At 38.3% G+C, this 23,741-nt stretch overlaps 1 protein-coding gene across 1 annotated transcript in view; it reads left to right on the top strand.

Moving 5' to 3' along the window:
* The window catches only part of LOC113078814 (transmembrane protein 8B-like), a 126,331-nt gene that overhangs the window by 69,315 nt on the left and 33,275 nt on the right, over positions 1-23,741 (top strand). The window contains exons 4-5 of the mRNA XM_026251130.1: positions 2,783-2,916; positions 4,635-4,903. Of these exons, the coding sequence (XP_026106915.1) occupies positions 2,783-2,916; positions 4,635-4,903 (403 nt within the window). The remainder of the gene's footprint in view (positions 1-2,782; positions 2,917-4,634; positions 4,904-23,741) is intronic.

Here is a 23,741-nt window from a genome sequence, read left to right on the forward strand (position 1 = left end):
ACATTTGGGAACTGGGAACAGGGAACACTTTAAATACACAGACAAATGGGACTACAGACTAGACTCATCTGGCATCAATGAAACAACATAGGAAACACCTGGAATTAAACAATTGAACGGAAGACAGAAACTGGGTAATAGAGAGAAAACACAAACAAAACATGGAACAGAGTCTGACATAACGCCCCCTCCGGAAGGCGTGTCCTCACACCGCACAACCAATGGTGGGAGCTCTTGAGGTCCTTCAGGACAAACACAGGATGGGGGCCTCCAGACCAGAACCCGTTGGGGGCACCATGGTGGATCTGGAGACTCGGGAGGCCATGGCGGAGTAACCTCAGAGTCCGTGGCCCCAGCCCCCGCCTCGCCCCCTATGTCTGAAGCACTACTGCCCCCCAACCCCCCCAAAAATACTTCAGGGAACTTTCGGGGTTTAATGGGGGAACAGGAGCCCTACCTTGGCTTGACTGGGGGAACAGGAGCCATCCGTGTTCTATGCTCTGGGGCTGGGCTGACAGTGGAGCGAACTCTGGGGCCTGGGCCAACACCCTTCTCCTCAGCCTTAGTTTCCTCTTCTGGACTGGGGGGAAAAGGCGTGGTCTGGGCCAAAACTGGAGCAAACTCCGTGGCCTGTTCCAACATTTGAGCAAGTTTTGGAGGAGTGGGCTCTTGAGGGCTGTTCTGTCACACTACATGGGAACAAGGAGGCGCTGGAGATTTCTTCAACATGGAATTATAATTCAAAGATGTGGAATTCTCAGGAACTCAGAAGATTCAGCAGCCATTATTCCAGCCTTTTTGCCATTTTTAGCACATCACCTGGCAATGAAAACATGAAAGAGTTCCATTCAGGAAAATGAAAATAGAATTATATTGAAATAAAAAATTTTAAACAATTTAATTCTAAAGTCCTTGAAGAATAAAAGCACTTTTCAGCAAGGATGCAGCAAGGATGGTTGCAGCATTGCACACACCACTGCAAGCCAATTAGGTCTTTCCATTGCCTGCCCCCTCTCCTCTCGTCTACTGAATAGCATTTCAGTACTGGAAGAGACTGTCACTGCTGACAAAAGCACGGTTATTGTTTAACTGCATTGAACTGACAAATGTGCCAGCAGACTCTCGCTCCATACCTTATGAAGTAATAACATTGCTAACTGACCTCAACTGAAGCCAGCATTGATATGCGGTTGACATTTGACAGCACTGTGGTTTGAAAAAGCCAGTGGAAATGACCCCACCTCTCAAACAACGGAAACAGGAACGTGCACTCTGGAAAGCTAATGTATTCTTTTAGCGTGATTCCCAGATATTTAATACCTCTTTGCTTGGTGTGATTGTGTTTCTCTGTGTGGAGATGGTAAGAAAAGAGGCTGGCCAAGTGTAGGGGTTGTACTATGCTGTTCGACAATGATGAATGTGTTTAGGGCAGGAGTACCTGCGTGAGAGAAGCAGAGGTTTCCAAGATGAAACGCTGCATTGTAATTTGCCATGGTGTGCCATAATAAACAAAAGCTCTTGGATTCTCCCACCGCCTCTCTGTCTTTAATCTCTCCACCTCGCTTTCTCACACCTTAAGTCTTCATGCAGTTACACTGAAAAATTGTCTCTGAATCTATACAGATCTTCGGATCTTGTCATATACTGAAACCAATGTGGTTTTTACAGCTACTCATCTCTTGATAACACTGCCAACTGTGATCCTGTAATGGTGAAAACAAAACAGTGCAGTTTAAAAAGCCTTAGTGTAGTCTGCTAAAGCAGTACATCTCCTATAGTTATCAGTGACATGTTCAGATACATTGATGTTCAAACGTTTGGGGTCTCTTTTGGAAAGAAGTCTCTTATGATCACCAAGGCTACATTCATCAATTATCAATAATAAAGTAAACAAGTAATATTGTGAAATATTATTACAGTTTCAACTAATTGTTTTCCATGTCAACATTTTTATTTATTCCTGTGATGGCAAAGCTGAATGTTCAGCATCATTACTCCAGTCTTCAGTGTCACATGAACCTTAAAAATCATGCTGATTTACTGCTCAAGAAACAATTCTTCTTATTATTAACTGTGCTGAACAGTTGTGCTGCTTATTTTTTTTGTTGTTGTTGTTTTTGAAACCATGATACTTTACTTCAGGATTTACTCAGAACTTTCAAAAAGATTAATAATTATTTGGTAATTAATCAGATCATGCCAAACAAATGCCTCAGCGTTCCACTCGTTTTCCACTCTTTTTCTTTTCCCACAATTTTCTCAAAATAACTTTTTCCTGATTTTTTAAGATGATGCATTTATGTTGTTGTATTCTTCAAAACCACTTTTTCCTAAAGGTGTGTACTAAAAGACGAAATGTAAATTTAAAGCAGAATTCAAAGAACACAAGCAGATGAATCAGTAAAAACTGCAGACAGTGCAGAGTCTTTTATCTGAATTATTTGCCAAGTGGAGAAATGACAATAGTGTTTGATCTTTTTCTCGAGAGTCTGAGGTGGGAGTTGTTGTGCAGTTTGCCATGAGAAATATCACACAGGAAATCATCAGAAGTGATGCCAATGCAATGACAGTTTCCCTCAATTTGAAGGGATCATAAGGCTCTCTCAGTGGGAGTTGCCCCCCCTTCCACAAGCATTTCCATTTCATGATACCCATGTACAGGTATATACTGTATATGTCTTGTTGTGACAATTTATTTCATGGCCTGGTTTATTTGAAGAAGCTGGGTTTTAGCCTGTAACTAATCCATCTATTTCCTGTTTGTTTCACAATTTTTGTGCAGGGTCTTCTGGAGGAATGTCAGTACCTCTTTCAACCTCAGCTCATTGTTCAGAGGCTCATTGGGATTTCAGTGCTGTATCCTGGTTACTTCATTGATCAGATGATTCCTCTTCACAATAGATCTGTACTCTACAAGTGAGTGACTGTTTTTAAGAAGAATCATATTCAAGCAGACTTAAACACACACACACACACACACACACACACACACAAACAAAAGAGAAAAGAGAAAAGTCTGTCAGAAATGTCTAGGGGTCATTTTTCCCAGAAAGATTACTACTTTAATTAATACCTTTCATTCATCAAGCTGGCATTAAATTTAACAAAAGTGACACAAAATACTCCATACTTGAGAATGGAGTTTATAATGTTACAAATAAGTATTTCAAATAAAAGATTTCTATTCATCAAAAAAAAAAAAAAAAAAAAAATCCACAAAAATATTAAGCAACACAACTATTTTCAACATTGATAATAAGAAGAAATGATTATTATTATTATTTATTTATTTTTAGCAGCAAATCAGCATATTAAAATGATATTATGTCATACTGAAAACTCAGCTTTTCGGTTAGAAAATTATATTTTTTAATATATTAAAAAGTTTTTTCCTCAATTTTAATTAAATAAATGATGCTTTGACTTCTTTTGAAAACATAAAAGATCATATACCGACTCCAAACTCTTGAATGGTTGTGAGTTCATGTTATTCCAGACCCTAAAACTATTATTTTAAGATTGTGAACATTTTTACTTTATTGTCATCTACACAGACTTTCAAAATTTTTTCCATGTCAGACACGAACGCACACACCATGCAAGTATCTCACCTTTCTCTCTCTCGTTCTGCATTCAACACTTTAACATTCCACACACATCTTTCTCTCAAGCTTCCCTCTGTCTCAGGCTTCTACGCTCATTAGATTCAGATATTAAAGCTCTCCTCTCAATTAGCAAATAAAGTCTTTATAAATGAAAAAGAGGAAAACAGAGGAGGGAGAGGTGATGAAATGCATTCATAAACAACAGGGTACACAAAAAGACCTTAAGCACTGGACATTATGAAGACAGGCTTTTTTGTATCATTAAAAGAACATTTCAGAAGGACTATGCGCTGTATGCTTCACCACTTGGGCCGTTGCTGTTTACTGGATGTCTGGAGATTAGTGCACACTATATCTGTAATATGTATATAACTTTATATGTTAAATATAGTTATTACGCATAGCTCTTGTTATTTAGACAGGCAAAGATTAATTTTGTAAATACCAGTGCTGCGTAAAATTGGAAGAAGGGATAAATTAACCATGCAATAAATTATTATTTTTTTATTTCAAGGCAAATTTCAAAGTTCACGTTCCAAACATTATTATTATTTTTTTTTTTTCAGAAGCAATCCAGCAGATCTGTAAACAAATTGTGTTCTGTTTGACTGATCACTTGGAGTGCTGTTCATATCATTAATTATCAAAAACCAAAAGACAAAGCCAAATCCAAATCTAGATATTAATCATTTATTCTAACTTATCAGTTTTTCTCAATCACTGTTTAAATTGAAAAGGGCAACTTGCATTAGTTTCCTGATTAGTTGTTATTGATGTAGAAAATGAAGATGGAGAGATATCACTTAATTATTTTATGCATTTTCGGGAAGTTTGTTCAAATGGGCTGAAGTTGAAAGTTCTCCTGAGAGTACAAAAACACATTCCTGTTTAAATATTTCCTTGGCATTTCAGTAAGCATACCAGTATTATTCAATACTGTCTTTGTATCCCATGAGAAAAATTTTGCTACAGTCAGTGTATATCTTTCAAGCAGATGTCCTCAACATTTCCCTCCCTTGTACCTGGCAGAGTGTTCATCCCAAACTACATCTCTCGGGTGAAGGTACAGCTTGTGGACTGCAACACAAAGAACAAAAGTGGGGAGAACTGTCCAGTTTTGCTGAAAATCCGCTCGAGGGCCCCACCGGTGCATAACTCTAGCGCTGTGGACTGCAGAGACAATGTCCCCTGTGAGCTGGAGGTCCTGCTGCCGTCCTGGGAGCAGTGGTACTATATTTTGGTGGAGCGTTACCTCAGTAGCACAGATGTGTACTTTCGCATTGGAGTTCAGGTTAAAGGTAAGAGCTTGTTTTAACTTTGAGTTCGTACTGGATTAATCATAGTTTCATAATCAATCTGATCAATCCATCCCCCACAACAATCACACTGTGTTCTCTATTTCTTTCTTATTCTTTTGTCATCATGTAGGGCTTTGCAAAGCATTTAACTCTGTATGAACATACAATGGCACCAAAAGTATTTAGACACTTGTGAATACCATAAAAATGCCTGAATTTAATTGCACAGATAACATAACAACAAACAGTTCTGCAAATAACATTGTTTTCCCCCCCTTTCTTAACTTCACTTCGCTTCACTTCACTTCTCTCTTTTTTTTAGGTGATTTTAGTGAATGTATGAAGTTTTCCTCTAGTTCACACGGGTATCCTAGAGTAACCACATGTATATCATAATTAATGTGATCCTGAAAATTTGATGACCAGAAAGTGTCCAAATACATTTTGTCTTCGTTTTTAAAAGCATATCTATTGTTATATACTTTGCTTTTTTATTTTGATAATATTTATGAATGCTTTCTTTAAAAAGTCAAACATATTATTACATTATATTTCTTTAAAATATATTATTGTCCAAATATTTTGTATCAGTATTTTATAAAAAAAAAAAAAAAAAATGTTTTGGCAAGTTAATACTAGTAATTTCTCAGCAATGTGCAAAACTGTTTTCAAGAAACGTTTCTTGAGCACCATATTGGCATATTAGGTTCATTTGTGAAGGATCACGTGACTGAACATTCAGTTTTATAAAATAAAGTGATATTTTTTTAGCAATATTCCTATATTTACTTTAAATAAATGTAGCCTTGAAAATAAGATTATTATTTTGAAATACAAAAATACAGTAAATAATAAAAGTACTGTGCAGTAAATGTCACTTGGTTTGGTATGATGTAATGGAAACCTACAAGTACATTTCTTTGGGACAACTGTGAGTATATATATATATATATATATATATATATATATTACCATCATCTGTTATCTGCAACAGGTAGAATTTAAGGCAGGAATCTAAATTTTAAAACTATAAAGTCAAAGTTTTGGGCTCTAACACGTCATTTACCATGACCTTTCAGCCAGTAACATAAAATCACTCTATAAATAGGTCCACCTTGTATCATATTTTTCAGCCAGTGTTTGGGGGCACGCTACTGGATGGCAGTACATTCTCTGATTCACTGATGGCCTGTAGTGCTTTAGGTTGCAACAGTCCCAGCAGACTCTTGTGGAAATATTTTAGTCCGGCAAAAATAAGAGGGCAACAGCTTGACGATTTGATCCAGGCTTCATTAATTCTTTATTAGGATTTATCAGTACAAATGTTACAGGCATATGGCTTCTAGTCATTGTTTGGTTTCAGCATCGTGATGAAATGCATTTGTGCATATTAAAGCTACCTGGCTGAAACACATTTCTACTTCACTGCTAGAAGGGTTTTTATAAAGGCAGGTGCTCTCATGGCCCAGGTGGAGTTGGGAAATGAAAGTGTGTTTAGAGAGAAACAGGCTTTGTTATGAATCTTTGTGACAAATTGGAACCTCAGTGGGCTCAGATGAGGACCCTGTCATGGATTGGAGCTTCCGCCTTTTATTCTGCCTGAAGTTACAATGAAGTGTTGATGAATTCCATACTTTTCTGTGTCTTCAGTCGTCGTGATGAATATGGCAATTTGGCTGCTCGCAAAGTGTGAAATAGTCGGGCCCTGAATTCAGTCACATGGACCGTATTAATGCAGAATCGGGAAGTTGTCCGCATACTTTAAAAGACCCGCTTTGAGTTAGATTCGCTCTTTCTGCTTAAATCTGTACGTTGTGTCAAATTACACAGCTGTTGTTTACAGTGTTCATATGAATTGATTTTGCCAGAATGTCTGATTAGATCTCAGTTTTAGAGCATTAAAATATTATGTTAACTATCATTCACAATTTAAATAACCTTCTTCACAGTTTAAATGACCCACTTTGCTTCTTTCAAATCTACCTTGTTCTCTGATTTTGTGTGAGGTTTCTCTGTTGGTCTGTTCCCCCATTCTTTCCTCCAAGTCCTGCGGTGCAGCAGAATCCCTGCCTTTGTTACAGCCTTGATGCCAAGGGATGTTGGGCTGTTAGAGGGGATGAAGACGAGGGCCATTGATGTTCAATGAGGCTGAACAGTCTCAGACCAGTTTAGATAAAGCACTCACAGGGGGAAACAATTGGTCATGATGAAACGGCGTACCTGGAGAGAGCATTATCTACGCATAAGGAGCAGGAACAGGAGAAACCTGTCTAGCAAGGAGTTATTGCAGTGCCTTTCTGTCATATTCAAGGCTGAGAGTCAATTTACGTCACTTCATAAAGGAGGAACAAAATCCTTTCGCTCGACGAATTTGGGCCGTCAAAAGATTAAGACATTACAATAGATTAAAAATATCTTTTTTTTTTTTTTTTTGCAGATTTGCAAGTCATCTCATTTTTTCTCATTCCTTTTTAATGCATCCAGTCCTTTTTTCATGAAATATCAACATAATAAGTACCAAAGATTTGTACTACTAGCCTGCAGAAGTTAATGGGTAGTTTTTGCATTAACAGTGTTTTTGCTCCTAAGTGTTTTTCATATTTGTTGATAATATTTGTTATTAAAATTCTTCCATGCAAAGATTGCAGATGACATGTTCTTATATTTTTGCTACTGGCTTTGTTTTTAAAACATGATCCAAATGGACACATCAATGTCACTGCACTCTAATTTCATGTGAAGTTAATGCAGATTTATAGTAATGGAAGAATATAGACGTAATGATGGATGATTAAGATTAAGTGTCCCAATATACCAAAATCATTACTACCTCTTATATAACAGCTAATCAAGTGGCCCAAGAGCACTGTAATCAAGGTAACTAGTAGACATTAGTTAACACTGTCATCTGTTTCTCCTCAATGCCATTTTTCACCATTTGTGATGGTCCATACGCTGTATCACATGACCTTGTAGAATCACCTGTTTGAAGGTTTTATTCAGTGGTTTTGTCAGCTTTAATTGAATTATTCTGAACCCAGCTCCCCTCTCCTTGATCAATTTCTCTGAACAGCAGATACTAGCTGGCTGCCATCTCTCTCCCATCTCTTAAGTCAGTATGACTCATCATGTCCTTCCTTTGCTTTGTCTCTGTACCATTTACTTCTCTTGATATTCTTAATAGAGATAACAGATCATTTATAAGTTCAACAAGAACCATATGGAAGTTGCTGTGTGTGTGGAATCCTTTTCCTCTTAGCTGTCCTTCAAGACAAACCTGTATTTATTCATAAGACAGTAGAAAAAATGTAACAGATTTGATATGATCCTCTGATGAACTGAACTACTCTTATGGTGTAACCTAAAAGATTATGAAATTACCAGTAGAAGTCTTGAAAATGATTACAAATGTTCACACTTTATTATAGTCATGGGAAATTGGGCAATGGATTTGTGTTTAGTAGACACTGAATATTATTCTCGTCATAGCTTTGATGTATTGTTGTCAGGTTTTCGCTCTGTGAGAAACAGTAAATCTTTCATCATCTGAGTGAATCATGTCCAGAAGGACACAAATACATCTAGACTAAACAGAAACAGAAACAGAAAATTAATCTGTTTTGTTATTTAAATGTTGTTGTGGTCTAGTATATATTTAAAAAGTCATGGATGTTCAGTTGATCTTTTAGATCAGGGCTGTAAACTCATAGCCAGAATAGAGGAGTCAAACTTGGACTGAAGGATGATTTGAGGGGGGAAAATTAATTATGCTGAAAACATTCCCATTCACTTATTTCCATAAATATTCATTCATACTCTGATAAATTAGTTTAGTAATTCCCCTGTGCTCCCTTTTGTTTTACGCCAAGTTCTGTGCCTGGTTGTATAAAGTCTTTCAGGGTAGTCATCTAACATTTTTCTTTTAGACTGGTCATGACTATTTTAAGTCAGTTACATAAAAAAAAAAAAAAACATGTCATTTTTAATTTGAATCTAAAAGGTAAGACTGATTACTCCTCAGCTAAACGCTAGCTGGTTAGACTTGTTAATTTAAGACACAATCTTAATATAGTGGCTTTGTTTATTCAGCTAACCTTGGACTTTATTCCAGAAGTATATTGTGGACATTCTCTTTAATTCCTAGAATAAGGTTTTTCAATTATAAAAACTGACATAAGGTGACATTTAGTCCATTCTGGCCAGTGGAAACCAAAAATGTCCAATCAGGGCCATAGCTGGGGTTTACGGGGCCCATGGTGCAGGGTGTACCCAGGGGTCCTGTTTGAAATAGTGTAAATAGCACAAATAAACTGAAACAAGAGAGACAATTAAGCCCATTAAGTCCATATTTGACCCAAAGTTGGGTGAAACAACAGCAAATTTGTGAGTGTACAGAAACCGAATTATCAAATGTAAAATGTCATTGCATAGTCTTCACAAAATAAATTAAATATGGATTAATTTTTGTTAAAACTACAAAGTAATTCAGTACTGAGCAGCGAGTGATTTTCTCTCTTTTACATTTTTAGATTAACATTAGGACCTAGGGCTGTAGTACTCGAGTCCGGTCTTGGACTCGAGTCCGGACTCGAGACATTTTTCTGTCGTCTCGGACTTGTCTCGGACTCGTTGAATTTGCACTCGGACTTGTCTCGGACTTGGCCATTGGACTCGCCAAGTCTTCTAGTTGGTCTCGACCGAGTCCAGCAAAAAATAAAATAAAAAATTTATCCTTCAAAACAAAACCACATTTGCATGATGTCGCTACTGAAAACGTGTGGAAAACGCTAGGCGCGCCGCTCTCCTTATTTCCAAAGCACTCTAGCCTGCGCTTGCGCTCCAGTGGCGTCTGCTGTTGCTGGGCAACCATGACCCGCTCTCCATGATGACGCAGAAGTTTCAGCAAAGAATAAATGGATTTCCAGCACTAAACATCCCTTGTAGTAGCTCTGCTAATAGATTCATTTAAAAAATGGCTATCCTTGTACAACTATGATCATCTGTTTCTCCATCTTAGCTTTCAGTATTGTTCCGGGAAAGGATGTGCAGGACCAGCGGTGCACTTGCTGCGACCTGAAAAGTTTAGATGTTTCTAATTTAATTTTCTACCTGTTAGATTGTGTTTTATTTTCGTCTACACCTAGATAGCCTTTTTTTATCAATAAACGCGTATTAATGTATAGCCTTATGCAACAATTACATATGTAAATTTTAAAAACTTTCTATATGACATTACATATTTACATTTTCATGTAACAGCCAGTATTTGTATCTGTAACAATCACAACATTTTTCCTATCTGCATTCGGATACAACATCATACAGTTACTTGATAAGACCGTTATGACTTTTTATATATTTTTTCGTAGTTATCACTGAACAAGTATGTCGTGTTAAACTGAAATAATTATTAATTTCTAAAATAATATTTATCATGCAAGCAGAGAGTCATGACAAACGTTTAGTGATCATTTGAACACGACTGAATCCATTCAGTGCACACATTTTCATTACGCAGAACACTTTGAGCGAGTCTTAATGTTAATGAACTTCACTAAACAGATGTGTGTGTTCCGCGCAAACCAGCAAAAGGTAAATATGCAAACATGTAGGACAAGTAGACAATGTATCCGTATCTAAGCTGATTATTAGCCTACTCTTGAGAGAGAACTGATTTGGTTTTTGAGAGACTGAGACGCGCAGCGCTGCTGTTTGATTGGTGAGCGCGCTGTGCTTATTCCATTCATTCGTATCATATGGTAGCCTAAGCTTTCAATATTTGCCTTTTAAATATATACAAATAATATAACGTGTAGCTATGATGTATTATTATAGGTAAAATTACTCTTGCAACGCTCTGATTTCTGAGAGATAAACAGAGAGGCGACAACAATGCGGTGTTTGATTTGCTCTCTTTTCACTCATAAAGTTTACATTCATTCACTTCTGGCGCTGATGCCCTGGCTCACCTGTTGTCTAGCAAACACCTGACTGTGTCAGCTTCAGTCGAGTATTCAGGCAGAATTATTCCTTGTGCGTTATTCGTTTTTTAAGCCATTAACCTTGCCATTCCGAATAAGGTATTCGGCTTCAGGCACAACCCTAATTATAACATTACATATTTTATTTTTACATGCAACATAGATGAGGTCATATAGTAACAGCTCCACGCAATATTGTAATTCTAAAATTCACGTCGTACTTGCAAACCCTTTGTATGCATTATAGCTAATGCATGCTGGAGTAGTCGATTGTTTCCGACAGAGCTCGACTAGTTTATGCAAGCCCTAGTACAGTATGACAAAATTTTCGCTGTATTTATGTGCGCATGCCCAGTAGAGCCAAACGTATCCATTCTAGCCTTGCTGCGCGCATTTGTCATATCCCGAGCTTTGCGTGTGTCTGTGCACTGTGCCAATTAGGCATAGTCATATACATTTTTGACCACAGATATAATGTCAACAAAAAATAAAGTACATAAAAATTATTTGACCTTACAGTTCCAAACTTTGTTTGTTTATCCAAGTTTAGCTCCCAGGGTCGGACTGGGGGTAAAACCAGTACTCATTAGCAAGGCCCCAAAGGAAGAGAGGGCCCTTGAAAAGTATGAATCTGAAATATATATTTTTTACCTGGATATTTTCATGGGTGGGGGGCATGGGGGCCCATCAGGACTGCCTATGCATAGGGCCCAGGATCTTGTTTAACGCCCTTGTTAGCTTCAACCCTAATTATACACTCTTGAACCTAATCAAGCTCTTACTAGACACACTAATCTTCCAGGTGTTTTAAGGCCAGTTGGAGCTAAACTTTTCAGGACATTGGCCATCCAGGATCTAGTTTGGAGACCCCTGTCCTACAGAGTTGTTACTTTGCACATGCTTTTTGATCATTACAAATAATAATGTAAAATGATTTTCTTAGAATAGGAGATATGCTTTCTCTCGCATCACAAACATTATCAGTAGTTAAGTATGTGGTCTTGAAGAGGACCCTTTTTTCTTTCATTTGGACTCGGTCTTGGACTTGGACTCGAAACTTTTGGACTTGGACTTGACTTGGACTCGAACCTTTTTGGACTCGGTCTTGACTCGGTCTCGACTAGTCCTGGACTTGGACTTGACTTGGACTCGACAAAGCTGGACTTGACTACAGCTCTATTAGGACCCCAACAGCAGCTGTTAAATCAGGAGCAGTCACTTTAAGAGACAATGTATCCAATATAATGAGACACATCCAATTTCTTTCTCAACTGTTTATGTTCACTTAAGACATAACCGACATTATTTCAAGGATACACACCAAGATGGGTATTTCAACATAATTTATGTATTTGTTGGTTCAAGAGCAAGAAGAGGGAAAACTCAATTCAGTGATCAAGGGCTGTGAGACATGGCTCAGAACTCAGGGCACAGGTGGTGAATTAAGCTTTTTCACTTATTTTTGTGTTTGCATGTTTAAATTGGCAATGTGTACTTGTTGTTCAACTCTATCTAATCACTAAGTATGATTTTTACATTGTTTTACATAGTAGTAGTAATAACATTACATAGTAGTAGCTCATGGTGCTGCATTCTGAGGCAGTTTTTTTTTCTTTTCTCAAAATTGTACTTCCCGTTGCTGTTGGTAACACAAAATGGCCATATTGATAGTGTCATTAATTGTTCTAATAACTCATGAACTCTAGGCTTCAGGGAGTCCTCTTTGTTTAACAGACATCCACAGAGCCAATTTGAAATGGATCCCAGTCATGGGTTTCAAAAGCAGTTTAAAAACAAACTGCACTTAATCACACAGTTACTGTATAACTGAAGCCTCAACAGAAAGGGTTTAGGGTTTAAGCCACACTTGCCATTGCTGCACATCACCGTTGTTGGAGATACATTTGGAGAGCAATGTAAATTGGAGATTTTAAAATTTGCTTGATTTTTCTGATGCTCATTGGACTCCACAACCCTTGAGGAGATGAGAAGTTTAAAACACAATAAAAGGAGGCTTAATTGAAACTGATGTGTTCTTATTACAATTAATGATGAGTTTTAGTCTTAACATGGTGATCTGACTGTTAATATATCTAAACCCTCCAGAGCTCCGAGGACTGAAATGAGCTAATTCAACACTAAATTAAATAACTGCATTTTCTCTACAAAGCCATATTTCTCTTCAGTAATGGCATCAGCACAAATGTGATTGGGAACCGTAACACAAAACGGAGAACAAATAAGGTAGTTAAACATAATTGTGTTTTCGACGAGCCCCATTGTTATTGCTATCGATTGTTTAGCTGGTCTCATGAATATTTGGAATTTTCTTTTGAGTTTAACTTCGTTTATGGTTAAACATTCTTTAAGCCTGCTTTTTAAAAGTAAATAAAAAATATTTTGTATAAAAAAAAACTTGGTTGTTTGACCTATTATAATAGTCCGCTATTATAATGTATAGTTACATTTTAGAAATGATGAATAAAAAGTGCAAGAGTGTGACCAGTATTGAAGCGCTTTCTCACTTTGAGGATATTGAAGCTGTGACCTTCTAACACAGCATCTTAAATGCAAAATATAGGGCAATTTGTCTGCCAGTAGCCATGAATTCGCAATGTCCAACCTTCATGGAGTCATAAACCAATTTCACACACAGGGCATTTTTATTGACTTTTACATTCTCTACAATGGGCACGAGAAGCAAAATGTTTCAAATTCAGGGGTTAAAGAGTAGAGTTGGATACATATATTTGTTGTTAATGTTGAAATGTGTTTGAAGGCCAAAGCAGGACAGAAAAGTCTGTGAGCAATCAGCATCTGGGCAAGGATAAGCATATCTATGCAGAGAGAGAGATCAATCACATGTGAAAAGAGACAAACAGCTGCTTATCCTTATTATTGACACACTGATGAGAGATAATGGCAGGAGATAATGAGGAGAGATATGTTTAAAGTGCACTCTTGGTATTGATATCTAAGCTGTTCTAGCTGTTCTGCCCTGGAAACAAGGCAAGCCTCCAGGGCGGGTCAAGAGACCATGGTGAAACAGGCAGTTCAGGAAGCCATGGCGGATCAGGGGACTCAGGAGTTTATGGCGGGCCATGTCAGATCAGGGGACTCAGGTGGCCATGGCAGATCAGGGGACTCAGGAGGCCATTGGCAGATCATGAAACTCAGGAGGCCATGGTGGATCAGGGTACTCAGGAGGCCAATGTGGATCAGGGGACTCAAGAAGCTATGGCGGGCCATGTCAGATCAGGAGTCTCAGGCGGCCATGGCAGATCAGGAGACTCAGGAGGCCATGGTGGATCAGGGGACTCAGGAGGTCATGGCAGATCAGGAGACTCAGGAGGTCATGGCAGATCAGGAGACTCAGGAGGCCATGGTGGATAATGGGACTCAGGAGGTCATGGCGGATCAGGGGACTCAGGAGGTCATGGCGGATCAGGAGACTCAGGAGGTCATGGCAGATCAGGAGACTCAGGAGGCCATGGCGGATCAGGAGACTCAGGAGGTCATGGCGGATCAGGAGACTCAGGAGGTCATGGCGGATCAGGAGACTCAGGAGGCCATGGCGGATCAGGAGACTCAGGAGGTCATGGCAGATCAGGAGACTCAGGAGGCCATGGCGGATCAGGAGACTCAGGAGGTCATGGCAGATCAGGAGACTCAGGAGGCCATGGCGGATCAGGAGACTCAGGAGGCCATGGCGGATCAGGAGACTCAGGAGGTCATGGCAGATCAGGAGACTCAGGAGGCCATGGCAGATCAGGAGACTCAGGAGGCCATGGCAGATCAGGAGACTCAGGAGGCCATGGCGGATCAGGAGACTCAGGAGGCCATGGCGGATCAGGAGAGTCAGGAGGCCATGGCAGATCAGGAGACTCAGGAGGCCATGGCGGATCAGGAGACTCAGGAGGCCATGGCAGATCAGGAGACTCAGGAGGCCATGGCAGATCAGGAGACTCAGGAGGCCATGGCGGATCAGGAGACTCAGGAGGTCATGGCAGATCAGGAGACTCAGGAGGCCATGGCGGATCAGGAGACTCAGGAGGCCATGGTGGATAATGGGACTCAGGAGGTCATGGCGGATCAGGGGACTCAGGAGGCCATGGCCGATAATGGGACTCAGGAGGTCATGGGGGATCAGGAGACTCAGGAGGCCATGGTGGATCAGGGGACTCAGGAGGTCATGGTGGATCAGGGGACTCAGGAGGTCATGGCGGATCAGGAGACTCAGGAGGCCATGGCGGATCAGGGGACTCAGGAGGCCATGGCGGATAATGGGACTCAGGAGGTCATGGCGGATAATGGGACTCAGGAGGTCATGGCGGATCAGGAGACTCAGGAGGCCATGGCGGATCAGGAGACTCAGGAGGCCATGGCGGATCAGGGGACTCAGGAGGTCATGGCGGATCAGGGGACTCAGGAGGTCATGGCGGATCAGGGGACTCAGGAGGTCATGGTGGATCAGGAGACTCAGGAGGTCATGGTGGATCAGGAGACTCAGGAGGCCATGGCGGATCAGGAGACTCAGGAGGCCATGGCGGATCAGGGGACTCAGGAGGCCATGGCGGATAATGGGACTCAGGAGGTCATGGCGGATAATGGGACTCAGGAGGTCATGGCGGATCAGGAGACTCAGGAGGCCATGGCGGATCAGGGGACTCAGGAGGTCATGGCGGATCAGGAGACTCAGGAGGCCATGGCGGATCTGAAAACTCAGGAGGTCATGGTGGATCAGGAGACTCAGGAGGCCATGGGGGATCAGGGGACTCAGGAGGCCATGGCGGATGTTGTTCTTTTGATGTTCTTCTGGGTTACTGATGAAGTTTTGTCAGTATTTGTTTGCTTTGCTAATGTTACTGAGTTGAGCCACTGTGGACAATTTAGGAAATCTTTATCCCAGCCACTAAAATAAGCCCCTTTCACACTGGGATTCCGGATAATACACGGGTAATGTGTCTCGGCAATTGTTCCTGGATTAGTCTGAAAGGAGCTATATATCGCATATAGAGATGGATCAGAAAAATCAGTCCCACTGTTTGTTGTTAGGACACGTTGTGAAACATTAGTGAAAAGATTTCATTTAAACTCATTTTGTTTGACCAGGAGAAACACATACAACAAAATGGAAAAATGCATATGTTAATTTTGCTGGTCCATTAATTTTGTTTTCTTTAATTATTTTTGTTTTAATAAACACTGGGGTTTGTTTTCTTCATTTTACAGCAGCACTACCATTATGCAGTGATGTGTATAAAAGCACTCATCTCCTTCAATGCCACTGTGATTGAATGTTTTATTGTTTATTTTCTCACAAACACACTAACCTCAAAAGCCTGCAATCATAATTTCCTCAGGCGATTCATGTGGCTTCCTTAAAATCATTTTCATAATTACATGGCATGCCATTGAATAATTAATATGTGTAATTCTGTTTATTATTATTAAAATTATGGCAACAAAAAAGCTAATTCATCTCCATCAGCAGCACAGCAGTTTTGATTTAATACTTAACAGAACATTATTTACACATCACCAGACTGTCACGCTTGATTTAAGAGAAGGAAATCCATTGTGTTAAGTGAAAAGTCAAAGTTTTAACACTGAAGGCATACATAGACATTTAACAGTGCACTCAGTCATTCTTATTCCATATATTTTTATTTGTTTTCAGTGACAATACAGAATGAAACATAAAAGTGAACGTGAAAGTGACGTGACATTCAGCCAAGTATGGTGACCCATACTCAGAATTTGTGCTCTGCATTTAACCCATCCGAAGTGCACACACACAGAGCAGTGAACACACACACACACACAGTGAACACACACCCAGAGCAGTGGGCAGCCATTTATGCTGCGGCGCCCTGGGAGTAGTTGGGGGTTCGATGTCTTGCTCAAGGGCACCTAAGCCATGGTATTGAAGGTGGAGAGAGAACTGTACATGCACTAACCCCACCCACAATTCCTGCCAGCCCAGGACTCGAACTCACAACCTTTCGATTGGGAGTCCGACTCTCTAACCATTAGGCCACAACTTCCCCATAAACAGTATACAGTAAGATATTGTAAGATATTGTCCATAATTAACCCATAATTTGCCCACCGCCCCCCGCCCCCTCACCGTCCAATAGCTAAAAAAAAAAAAAAAAAACCCACAAAAAGAAAACCAACCCTACAAAGATCTTCTAAATAAACGAAAATGATGTACCATTGCCAGTTACGGGCGCACAGGGTAAACCCTTAATGTTATTTAAAAAAAAATTGACATGAGTAGAAAACTTGTATTTACATTTAATAATTTTAACAAATAATATTAATCAAACATGCAGCCTTTCCCTGTAAGATGTTAACGGATGAGTCATGTGGTGGATTATTTTGGTGATTTTTCCAGCGGTTTGTACTCTCAGTCTGATGGCACCCATTCACTGCAAAAGAGGTAGTAGTGAGCAGGGTGATGTAATATGAATTTTCTCTAAATCTGTTTTAGTGGAGAAACAAACAAACTCATCTATATCTTGGATTGCCTAAGGGGGAATATATTTAAATTTTTGGCTGAACTATTCCTTTAATAAGTAAATAATGAATGCATGTTATGTGTCAATATGAAGCTGAAGACCACTGGGACAAATAAAGACAATGAAACATGAACCAAATATTACTAACAGCACCTTTAAAAATAAACACCATACAAGATTGACAAAGTCATTCTCTTTATTCTTCTGATAATGGAGCAAAAGGCATTTGGTCAGCAGGCCAATATGTTGATAAGGCCTCAAAATCAGATAACCATTTTAATTACTCGGTCAATAAGTGAAGTGAAGCTGGACTTTGGTAGTAACAGAAGATATTAGTTTCAATAAACTAATTACCTAAGGCACACTCAACAAAATGAGGAAAACAAGCTATAACAAAACTATCAGTGGATATTAGAGAACTTCTTTAATGCAGCTAATGGGGAAAGCCAGAATAAATGCTGAGCTTTTCCTATAAAATCAATTGTATTGATGGAAATGTCTCACAATTTTATGACTCTTCTTGCTTATTTGAAACATTGTTTGGTCTTAGTTATTACAATTATTCTTTCTTTTATCTTATTAAAACCATAACCATAAACAGTCCACCTGGAAAGGGATAAAAAGCAACATCTAATTTGTATTTGTTTGTTGGTTTTGTTGTCTGTTTCTTCATTCTGTAGTTAGTCAACATGTAGTTATAAGTGTGCGTAGGTATTAATTTACAGAAAAAGAAAAATCTTACTGAATGCATAACAGTAGTGTGTGTGTACAGTATGTGTGTACATTTTATATGGGCTTACTTAAGTGATTCCTTTTTAGTAGTATATATAAATAAGGTATGTGGTGTGATTAGTATATCATCTATGATTCATAAGCAGTGTGATGTATATGGAAGTGTTTGAAAACTGCTGAGTGGGAAAATTGAGTGCCACAAAGAAGGACTAAAGTTTCCCCTCCTGTCTCTCTTTCCTTCTGAATTCAAACCCAAAGTATGTCATTGAAATTTCACCTCAGTGTGAAAGGAACAGAAGTTCCTAGAATCTCATGATTGGTCACGATATGTCCATCAAGTGTCACCTTGTTCATATTTGCACAGAATGTCTTGTTGCTCTTTGCGTTTCCACACAATAAACTTAAATGAATTTCATTGACACAGTGGTGTCCTGACAACAAGAAAATAGGAATTCATGCCTTGTTTTTTCAAACAACTTCCATTCAAAGAAAAATAAGACCATTATACAGTAGTAGTTCATGTCATTATGATGTGAAAGTTTGTCTTGTAGGTTTGTTCGCCTTAAATGGCATTTTATGTGCTGCAGAATACTGAACACATCTTTAACAAGCCTTGTAATTTAAAGAACCAACATGCATGCATGCACACACACACAAACACACAAAATAATAAAGTAAGGAGCCCTGCACATGACATGCAAGAAAAAATAGTAGGCTAAATCGTGTGCTTGATTTACTAATTTGTTCCATCAATGTACTAAACCGTCCACACGTTTACTATTGCCTTCCCTCGATTGACTATTTTGTTCACTCGATTTATAAATTTGTTTTCTCGATTTGATATAAATTTGCTTTCTCGATTTGCTAAATTGTGCATACGTTTTATTTATTTTTTCTTGCATGTCATGTGTGGGCTCCATAAAAAAGAAAAAAAATCATGACCACAATAAAAAGTCTGGCCCACACCTTTTCATTGTTCCTCTGAAACAGGCTCATTTCACTGGAGTTCAGATTAAAGCTTCTGTAATTAATAAAGAAATTGCTTATCACAGCTTGTGTGTTAGCAAGACTATTCCAAAAATATAACTCTTTATTAGTGGGCTTCTTTTCTTTTCTTTTCTTTTCTTGATTATTAAATTAATTTTGCTATTCTCCAATGAAGTAGTGGAAATGCACAATAATCCGACTAAACTGACAGAACAGCAAAAACATTCAAATCAGCTAGAACAAGGGCCACTTGCTCCTTAATTAAATATTCATTGGCCAGGGTGCCGAAAAATAACATGACACATGCCATGAACACAAAAAATAAGGGCTTTCCAATTTGAGCAGAGCAGAAAAGTTGATAAAGAAAGCACATGTGTTTTAGACTGATAAGCCTCTGCTTGAGACTGGCCCTCCTGCCATTTATTGTTATGGCAGTGCATGGGTGAGAATTAAAAACAGAAAATAAAAAATGATAATGGGTAAAAGAAGGAAAAGAGAAGTAGTCTAACCTTAAACTACCACATCTCTTAGAAGCCTGCTTCTCAGCTGGGGGAAAAAAGTTTCATGCGCCTGTTGACCCGTTGTTATCAGGACTCTGTGGAATCAAAGAGCCAGTTAAAAAGGATTTAGAGTGTGCTTCATTTCCCACTTATGTTAGTGAACAGCATGAAAAATAGTGTGCGTTGTACTGAACCAGCACAGGCAGAGCACAGGGAGAGCAGCAGACATGGACTGCCAGGAGACTGCCTAGCAACTAACAAACAGTTATGTTTTGTTGTAAATATTCCATGAGTAATCTTGTGTCAGAAAGCAGATGAAGACGATCCATCTTCCCAAAATATTCTTGGTTTACTTATCTTTTTGCCTCTTTGTGCCTGAACACCTCATGCATTAAACTTTAATGTCACTGTGCAGACAGGCATCCTGCATTAGCCTGTAAAGATGTTTAATAATAACCCCATCCATCTTACAAGACAGAAGATGACCTTGTTTAACATTGTTCGGAGATAACGGTCAGATGTTGGGGAGAGCTTTTCATCCCCTCTGACAATAAAGCCTGGACAGAGATGATTGCATTTTTCGGTATGGCACAGAAATCCCTGTAAGTACTGTTATTAGGAAGATGTCTACAGCGAGGGGAATTGTGTCGGCTACGGAAGGACAGAGTACCTGCCTGTGCCCCTGTGTCTAGGTGGATCACATCAGTGCATTTGCTAATCTTCTGGGAGTCGACACTCGAGAGATAGTGAAAGCAGCAATTTCTCTGTAGATCTACACAGTGGTTGTCCTAGAAAGTTTGAAAGCGTGTTTCCTCAACCTTTACATTGCGCTGCCTGTGTCTAACGTCTTTTCAGCGAGGGTCCCTTGCGGATTAGAGTTCCCAGAATGTGGTAATATGATTTTCATTTATTACACAGCTCTGTAGAATGCTTGACTCTGATTGGTCAGTCCTGGTGGTCAAATGATCATTCATCATTTATGATCATTTATGCCCAGATACTGTCACTACACTCCTATCTCCTGTATCATTTTGCAAAGTAATAATATATGAATTAATATAATAATATTGTTGCAGTGTTCATTTTTATTTTTTTTATTTTATAAGTAGACGCTTTAAAGGACAAGTAAGATAATAACATTCAAATTAATGACATTTAAAATATTTAAAATTATTAATTAAACTTAAATTTCATTTAATAATTTTGGTAAGGAACCTCTGCTTTGTATTGAAGTCTGTAAATTATCATTTTTTTTTTTTTATTATATAGTAAAAAATAGCATTTGTAGAGATTCAGACATAATTCATTAAAAACTTGCATTTATATATTAGCAGACATTTTTATCCAAAGTGATTAAGATGGCATACGTTTTATCAGTGCTCTGAGGATCGAACCCGTGACATTGGTGTTGCTAGTACATGCTGTACTGTTTGAGCTATGGGAGGGAAAAAACTGTAAAGATGTTTGTGGATTTATTTTTTAGGATATTAAAAGCTTGATGGTTGAACCATTGATGTTTATGTCAGTATCATTGCCCGTACCTGAAGTAATTTGTCATTTTCTAAATGTTACTGACAGTGATAGATACAGACAAGTTTTTTACTGGATAAAACACCTTCTCTCTATTTATTGCACCATTTAATTTATTTTTTATTTTTTTCAGATTAATGATCACATTGTCCTTCACATGTCTAAAGGTAGTATCATTTGAATATAACTGATGATATTCCGCCTTCATTTAGGACTGTAACGCAGAGTATACAGTCACAGTACACAAGTTGTGTGATAAATCTCTGTCTTTCTTAGGTTAACCTTCAGTAATGTCTCCATTATGGGCTTCAGCTGTATGAAATGTCATTTAATTAAGATGTCATTCCTTTAATACTTTCTCCTGTTGCATTTCAGAGACTGGAAGTAAGCCATTTGAATAATACAATTTAAATAAATGCATGGTTGCAAGTTAAAAATGGCAGTTTATTGATTTAATTAAAGTTGCCAACATTATTTTGATGCGTGCTTAATAGTGTGTGCGATTCTAACTCAAATTCCCATGTAAATTGTGTTTTGTTTTTGTTTTATAAAACGATTGGAATAACATTGTAATTATCTTGATCACTTTAACATTTAGGTAGTGGATTTCTAGTTCACAGCATGCTGGGAACTATGTAAATACATATACTGTACATATTTTGTATTTATACAGCTGTATATGTACAGTAAATGATGTACAAATCTGTACACCATTTGTATACCACTATTATTATTTATGTTCTTTCTGTACTCGATGTCATGTATGTATGTATGTTTGTACCAAGAGCTCCAAATAAATAATAAATAAATAAATAAATAAACAATAATAAAAATTCCTTAGGTGGTTACTCCCATTTAGTGAATAAATCTCATTCTGATTCATGGGACTGGCTAAGCAGAATAAATGTTAAAATTAAGTATTTATTTAGTAAAGGGAAACACCTGTCAGCGTTCAATGCTGTAATGTTTGACTTTTTCAAAGAGTTTCTGTTATGTTGACCTTTTTGTTGTTACCATTGTGCTGAAGAGAATAGCATGTGGTTAAGTTACATGAAATATTCCATTTCCAATTCAGTACTAGCCTACTTGTTCACTAAAGTTATGTTAAGATAAATTCAGTATCTGATTTTATCTGAGATTTTCTTTTTTTGTTTTTCTTTCTTTTTTTGAAGAATCAAACAAAAATTTTGTGTTTATCATGTAGATTATTGGTTTGAATATAATTTAAGCAAACATTTTTTTTTTTTTTTTAGCCAAAAAGTGTGGTTCTGCAGTGCTATCAGAACATTTATCTGTTTGGATTATAATACTGGCAGAATTATAAGGTATCTTTGAAGGGGTGAAATACAGTATGTGTGGGATCTCGTTTGAAAACAGCAGTTCAAATAAGAAGGTAGTTACTGGTTACCTGTTTTGACAGAGTTATTTTGCACACTTAGTCATTTCAGAGGGAGACATGAGGACTTTGAGGAAATTGAAGGGCCTTTAGGTTAGTGCAATACTTTTGTGCTAAGATTTCAGTGAAGATTTTCAATTTCCAAATCAAGTTGTCCTGTGAAGGGTATGTTTTTACCAAACATTTACATCACAAAGGTCTTGAAAAAAGCTAACATGTGTGCTTGTTACTTACTGATGGCATTTTAACCACTCTTTGCTTTTAGAAAGTGTGAATAGAATGAACATCACAGTGGGCCTGACACGAGTCCAGAGCTCGCTGTTACATAGAGAAGAGTTTGTGGAGGGCAGAATACTGCTGTAGCAAAAAAGCTTTTTTAACAAGTGACTTGAATATTGTTATGCATGCGGCAGACAGTTGCTCAGTTCCTCTCGGTTGTTTTCTTCAAGATTGCAGAGGTGTTGCGCTTCCTGGTCTTTTGATCTTGATTGTCATGTTCTGTTTGTTCCTGACTTGCTTTCATCAGTGGATTGTGTTTTAATTAGCAAATAACAGGAAAACTTTTTTCATTTGTTATACTGTAGCATTGACGCATACACAGTGGTTTGAGGTTTCAGACTCATCCTTCCGTAATACACCTGGCAGCTCAGAGACCTTGAAATCGTGAAGTATACTTTGAAGTGCAAGTGTCTGATGTTGTACAATAGGTGCTATCGGTGGAATAAGGCAAGCATTGTTCTCCTCCTCAACAGAAGGCTGGAGCCTGTTGTACAGCTGGAAAGTTACACTGGGCTTCATAATGCAACCCTGGGGCAAGGGCTTTTCAAATCCTGTACTCTTGAAGAATATGGAAAAGTCACATTGAAAGTCAGCTTCCTAGAGCATGCGTCATACATGTCAAAGGCAGCTTTTAAACCTTACATGATCAGTCTTTATAGCATCGCACTGACAGTAAAAAATTGTCAAAAGCTAAATTTTCAGCAGCCATGCATTTGTTTCAGGGTTTTTTGTATTTATAGAAAGTTTTAGTTTTTTTTTTTAGAGCATTTATTTTATAGAAATAGAAATCTTCTGTTTGTAACATTATAAATGTCTTTGCTGTCACTTTTGAACAGTTAAACACAGCTTGTGTATATGTCCCTGTGTTTTGTATATATAGATGCTTTTGTCTGAATTTCTTCGGTGTTA

The sequence above is a fragment of the Carassius auratus genome, chromosome 5 (assembly GCF_003368295.1).
Source record: "Carassius auratus strain Wakin chromosome 5, ASM336829v1, whole genome shotgun sequence".
Taxonomy (NCBI): Eukaryota; Metazoa; Chordata; class Actinopteri; order Cypriniformes; family Cyprinidae; genus Carassius; species Carassius auratus.